Source organism: Pseudophryne corroboree, chromosome 8, assembly GCF_028390025.1.
Source record: "Pseudophryne corroboree isolate aPseCor3 chromosome 8, aPseCor3.hap2, whole genome shotgun sequence".
Taxonomy (NCBI): Eukaryota; Metazoa; Chordata; class Amphibia; order Anura; family Myobatrachidae; genus Pseudophryne; species Pseudophryne corroboree.
The window spans coordinates 489,555,263-489,561,904 of NC_086451.1; the positions used below are offsets into that span (position 1 = coordinate 489,555,263).

General features: G+C 51.1%; 1 protein-coding gene across 3 annotated transcripts in view; it reads right to left on the bottom strand.

The window, feature by feature from the left end:
* LOC134949691 (DNA-directed RNA polymerase I subunit RPA34-like) overlaps positions 1-6,389 on the bottom strand; it is a 31,820-nt gene extending 25,431 nt beyond the window's left edge. Inside the window, exon 1 of one of the 3 annotated variants that reach the window (XR_010183189.1) lies at positions 5,591-5,887. Coding sequence is in view for 2 of the 3 variants with exons in the window: in XM_063938446.1 (XP_063794516.1) it covers positions 6,164-6,239 (76 nt within the window). In the remaining variant the exon portion in view is untranslated. Of the gene's footprint in view, positions 1-5,590; positions 5,888-6,163 lie in introns of those variants that run through there. The other 2 variants (XM_063938446.1, XM_063938447.1) reach the window with 2 other exon arrangements.
* Between the last annotated feature and the right edge of the window lie 253 nt (positions 6,390-6,642).

The window sequence follows — 6,642 nt, forward strand, 5'->3', positions numbered from 1 at the left end:
CCTCTTTAGCCAGGGTATCAAATTTGTAGAATTTTACAAACGTGTTCTCCCCCGACCACGTAGCTGCTCGGCAGAGTTGTAATGCCGAGACCCCTCGGGCAGCCGCCCAGGATGAGCCCACCTTCCTTGTGGAATGGGCCTTGACAGATTTAGGCTGTGGCAGGCCTGCCACAGAATGTGCAAGTTGAATTGTGCTACAAATCCAACGAGCAATCGTCTGCTTAGAAGCAGGAGCACCCAGCTTGTTGGGTGCATACAGTATAAACAGCGAGTCAGATTTTCTGACTCCAGCCGTCCTTGAATATATATTTTCAATGCCCTGACAACGTCCAGCAACTTGGAATCCTCCAAATCGCTAGTAGCCGCAGGCACCACAATAGGCTGGTTCAGGTGAAACGCTGACACCACCTTAGGCAGAAAATGAGGACGCGTCCGCAGTTCTGCCCTGTCCGAATGGAAAATCAGATATGGGCTTTTATACGATAAAGCCGCCAATTCTGACACTCTCCTGGCTGAAGCCAGGGCCAGTAGCATGGTTACTTTCCATGTAAGATATTTCAAATCCGCCGATTTGAGTGGCTCAAACCAATGGGATTTGAGAAAATCCAAAACTACATTAAGGTCCCACGGAGCCACTGGGGGCACAACCGGGGGCTGTATATGTAGTACTCCTTTTACAAAAGTCTGGACTTCAGGAACTGAAGCCAATTCTTTCTGGAAGAAAATCGACAGGGCCGAAATTTGAACCTTAATGGACCCCAACTTGAGGCCCATAGACAATCCTGTTTGCAGGAAATGTAGGAATCGACCCAATTGAAATTCCTCCGTGGGGGCCTTCCTGGCCTCACACCACGCAACATATTTTCTCCAAATGCGGTGATAATGTTGTGCAGTCACCTCCTTCCTGGCTTTAACCAGTGTAGGAATGACCTCTTCTGGAATGCCTTTTTCCCTTAGAATTCGGCGTTCAACCGCCATGCCGTCAAACGCAGCCGCGGTAAGTCTTGGAATAGACACGGTCCCTGCTGAATCAGGTCCCGTCTTAGAGGTTGAGGCCACGGATTTTCCGTGATCATCTCCTGAAGTTCCGGGTACCAAGTTCTTCTTGGCCAATCCGGAGCCACAAGTATCGTTCTTACTCCCCTTTGCCGTATAATTCTCAGTACTTTGGGTATGAGAGGCAGAGGAGGAAACACATACACTGACTGGAACACCCACGGTGTTACCAGAGCGTCCACAGCTATTGCCTGAGGGTCTCTTGACCTGGCGCAATACCTGTCCAGTTTTTTGTTGAGGCGAGACGCCATCATATCCACCTTTCGTTTTTCCCAACGGTTCACAATCATGTGGAAGACTTCTGGATGAAGTCCCCCCTCTCCCGGGTGTAGATCGTGTCTGCTGAGGAAGTCTGCTTCCCAGTTGTCCAGTCCCGGAATGAACACTGCTGACAGTGCTATCACATGATCTTCCGCCCAGCGAAGAATCCTTGCAGCTTCTGCCATTGCTCTCCTGCTTCTTGTGCCGCCCTGTCTGTTTACGTGGGCGACTGCCGTGATGTTGTCCGACTGGATCAACACCGGCTGACCCTGAAGCAGGGGTTTTGCCAGGCTAAGAGCATTGTAAATCGCTCTTAGCTCCAGTATATTTATGTGAAGAGACATCTCCAGGCTTGACCATACTCCCTGGAAGTTTCTTCCCTGTGTGACCGCTCCCCAGCCTCTCAGACTGGCATCCGTGGTCACCAGCACCCAGTCCTGTATGCCGAATCTGCGGCCTTCTAACAGATGAGCACTCTGCAACCACCACAGAAGAGACACCCTTGTCCGTGGCGATAGGGTTATCCGCTGATGCATCTGCAGATGCGATCCGGACCCTTTGTCCAGCAGATCCCACTGAAAAGTTCGTGCGTGGAATCTGCCGAATGGGATTGCTTCGTAAGAAGCCACCATCTTTCCCAGGACTCTTGTGCATTGATGCACAGACACTTTTCCTGGTTTTAGGAGGTTCCTGACAAGTTCGGATAACTCCTTGGCTTTCTCCTCCGGAAGAAACACCTTTTTCTGAACCGTGTCCAGAATCATTCCCAGGAACAGCAGACGTGTTGTCGGGGTCAACTGAGATTTTGGAAAATTCAGAATCCACCCGTGTTGTTGCAGCACTACTTGGGTTAGTGCTACTCCGTCCTCCAGCTGTTCTCTGGACCTTGCCCTTATCAGGAGATCGTCCAAGTAAGGGATAATTAATACGCCTCTTCTTCGCAGAAGAATCATCATTTCGGCCATTACCTTGGTAAAGACCCGAGGTGCCGTGGACAATCCAAACGGCAGCGTCTGAAACTGATAATGACAGTTTTGCACCACGAACCTGAGGTACCCTTGATGTGAAGGGCAAATTGGGACATGCAGGTAAGCATCTTTTATGTCCAGGGACACCATAAAGTCCCCTTCTTCCAGATTCGCTATCACTGCTCTGAGTGATTCCATCTTGAACTTGAATTTTTGTATGTACAGGTTCAAAGATTTCAGATTTAGAATAGGTCTTACCGAGCCGTCCGGCTTCGGTACCACAAATAGCGTGGAGTAATACCCCTTTTCCTGTTGTAGGAGGGGTACCTTGACTATCACCTGCTGAGAAAACAGCTTGTGAATGGCTTCCAATACCGTCGCCCTGTCTGAGGGAGACGTTGGCAAAGCAGACTTTAGGAACCGGCGAGGGGGAGACTTCTCGAATTCCAACCTGTAACCCTGAGATACTACCTGCAGGATCCAGGGGTCCACCTGTGAGCAAGCCCACTGCGCGCTGAAATTCTTGAGTCGACCCCCCACCGTTCCTGAGTCCGCTTGTAAAGCCCCAGCGTCATGCTGAGGGCTTTGCAGAACCCGCGGAGGGCTTCTGTTCCTGGGAAGGAGCTGTTTGCTGCCCTCTCTTACCCTTTCCTCTGCCTCGGGGCAGATATGACTGTCCTTTTGCCCGCTTCTTATAGGACCGAAAGGACTGCGGCTGAAAAGACGGTGTCTTTTTCTGTTGGGAGGGGGTCTGAGGTAAAAAGGTGGATTTCCCGGCAGTTGCCGTGGCCACCAAATCCGATAGACCGACGCCAAATAATTCCTCCCCTTTATACGGCAATACTTCCATATGCCGTTTGGAATCCGCATCACCTGACCACTGTCGTGTCCATAAACTTCTTCTGGCAGATATGGACATCGCACTTACTCTCGATGCCAGAGTGCAAATATCCCTCTGAGCATCTCGCATATAAAGAAAAGCATCCTTTAATTGCTCTTAAGTCAATAAAATACTGTCCCTATCCAGGGTATCAATATTTTCAGTCAGGGAATCCGACCAGACCACCCCAGCACTGCACATCCAGGCTGAGGCGATGGCTGGTCGCAGTATAACACCAGTATGTGTGTGTGTTTATACTTTTTAGGGTAGTTTCCAGCCTCCTATCAGCTGGATCCTTGAGGGCGGCCGTATCAGGAGACGGTAACGCCACTTGTTTTGATAAGGGTGTGAGCGCCTTATCCACCTTAGGGGGTGTTTCCCAGCGCGCCCTAACCTCTGGCGGGAAAGGGTATAATGCCAATAACTTTTTTGAAATTAGCACTTTTCTATCTGGGTTAACCCACGCTTCATCACATACATCATTCAATTCCTCTGATTCAGGAAAAACTACAGGTAGTTTTTTCACCCCCCACATAATACCCCTTTTTGTGGTACTTGTAGTATCAGAGATATGCAAAGCCTCCTTCATTGCCGTGATCATATAACGTACCGACACACAGCACACACACCGGGAATGCTCTGACAGAGGACAGGACCCACTAGCCCTTTGGGGAGACAGAGGGAGAGTCTGCCAGCACACACCAAAAACGCTATAATTATATAGGGACAACCTTATATAAGTGTTTCTCCCTTATAGCATCTTTTATATATATACAATATCGCCAAAATCAGTGCCCCCCCTCTCTGTTTTAACCCTGTTTCTGTAGTGCAGTGCAGGGGAGAGCCTGGGAGCCTTCTCTCCAGCTTTTCTGTGAGAGAAAATGGCGCTGTGTGCTGAGGAGATAGGCCCCGCCCCTTTTTCGGCGGGCTCGTCTCCCGCTATTTTTGAAGTTAGGCAGGGGTTAAATATCTCCATATAGCCTCTGTGGGCTATATGTGAGGTATTTTTTGCCTCTAATAAGGTTTTTATTTGCCTCTCAGAGCGCCCCCCCCAGCGCTCTGCACCCTCAGTGACTGTTGTGTGAAGTGTGCTGAGAGGAAAATGGCGCACAGCTGCAGTGCTGTGCGCTACCTTTATGAAGACTCAGGAGTCTTCAGCCGCCGATTTTGGACCTCTTCTCTCTTCAGCGTCTGCAAGGGGGCCGGCGGCGCGGCTCCGGTGACCATCCAGGCTGTACCTGTGATCGTCCCTCTGGAGCTAGTGTCCAGTAGCCAAGCAGCAAATCCACTCTGCACGCAGGTGAGTTCACTACTTCTCCCCTAAGTCCCTCGTTGCAGTGATCCTGTTGCCAGCAGGACTCACTGTAAAGTAAAAAACCTAAGCTAAACTTTCTCTAAGCAGCTCTTTAGGAGAGCCACCTAGATTGCACCCTTCTCGTTCGGGCACAAAATCTAACTGGAGTCTGGAGGAGGGTCATAGGGGGAGGAGCCAGTGCACACCACCTGATCTGGTAAAAGCTTTACTTTTTTGTGCCCTGTCTCCTGCGGAGCCGCTATTCCCCATGGTCCTTTCAGGAACCCCAGCATCCACTTAGGACGATAGAGAAAATACGTTTGTTTCTTCACCGTCGACACTAGATTCAGTGTCCGTGTCTGTGTCGACCGACTGAGGTAAAGGGCGTTTTACAGCCCCTGACGGTGTCTGAGACGCCCGGGCAGGTACTAACTGGTTTTCCGGCCGTCTCATGTCGTCAACTGATTATTGTAATGTGCTGACATTATCACGTAATTCCATAAACAAAGCCATCCATTCCGGTGTCGACTCCCTGGGGGGTGACATCACCATTACCGGCAATTGCTCTGCCTCCACACCAACATCGTCCTCATACATGTCGACACACACGTACCGACACACAGCAGACACACAGGGAATGCTCTATTGAAGACAGGACCCCACTAGCCCTTTGGGGAGACAGAGGGAGAGTTTGCCAGCACACACCCAAGCGCTATAATATATATGGGAACAACCCTATATAAGTGTTGTATCCTTATAGCAGCTTAAATATAGTAATATCGCCAAAATAAGTGCCCCCCCTCTCTGTTTTACCCTGTTTCTGTAGTGCAGTGCAGGGGAGAGTCCTGGGAGCCTTCCTCACAGCGGAGCGGAGCAGGAAAATGGCGCTGTGTGCTGAGGAGAATAAGCCCCGCCCCCTATTTCGGCGGGCTCTTCTCCGGAGTTTGTGAGATCTGGCAGGGGTTAAATACATCCATATAGCCTCAAGGGCTATATGTGATGTATTTTTTAGCCATAAAAAGGTATTATACATTGCTGCCCAGGGCGCCCCCCCAGCGCCCTGCACCCTCCGTGACCGCTGTGTGAAGTGTGCTGACAACAATGGCGCACAGCTGCAGTGCTGTGCGCTACCTCAGGAAGACTGAAAAGTCTTCTGCCGCCTGCTTCTGGACCTCTTCCATCTTCGGCATCTGCAAGGGGGTCGGCGGCGCGGCTCCGGGACCGGACTCCATGGCTGGGCCTGTGTTCGATCCCTCTGGAGCTAATGGTGTCCAGTAGCCTAAGAAGCCAATCCATCCTGCACGCAGGTGAGTTGACTTCTCTCCCCTAAGTCCCTCGATGCAGTGAGCCTGTTGCCAGCAGGACTCACTGAAAATAAAAAACCTAACAAAACTTTTTCTAAGCAGCTCTTTAGGAGAGCCACCTAGATTGCACCCTTCTCGGCCGGGCACAAAAATCTAACTGGCTTGGAGGAGGGTCATAGGGGGAGGAGCCAGTACACACCATGTGATCCTAAAAGCTTACTTTTTGTGCCCTGTCTCCTGCGGAGCCGCTATTCCCCATGGTCCTTTCAGGAACCCCAGCATCCACTAGGACGATAGAGAAATATATATATACACACACACACACACAATATAACACCACACCAGCACACACACAGACCGCACTATAAGACCCCTATGCCCGGTGACACCCTGCACACACCACACATGCAGCACAGGCGCCGCCATCTTACCAGCACCCGCCATCGCGTGGTTTTAGTGTCACTAGAGGAACGCATGTTGGCTTCTTTCGCTGGAAATTGTCCATAGTGCAGCGCTCCGGCGGGCGGCCATGTTGTTGAAGCCAGACAGCCGGAAGGGCGCTACGTGTGCGGTATCCCGCGCTCCCGCCTCCTCACAAGGACAGGAGTAAGGCCCGGATGTGACGTCAGCTGAGGGCGGTATTTCTGCTCCGCCCTCTCCGTGTGCACGTGACTGTGTTCTCCTGTCTCTGTGCTGTAGGGGGCAGTGTTCATGCTGCATTGTATACATTGTATGCATTGTATAGTGTTATACATCCCTCTGTGTACTGCGAGCCCCACTGACAGAGATGCCGGCATCCCGACCACAGCTATAGCTGCAAGGTTACGGTTAGGATCAGGTAGGAGGGTTAGGGTTAGGATCAGGCCGGGGGGGAGGGGT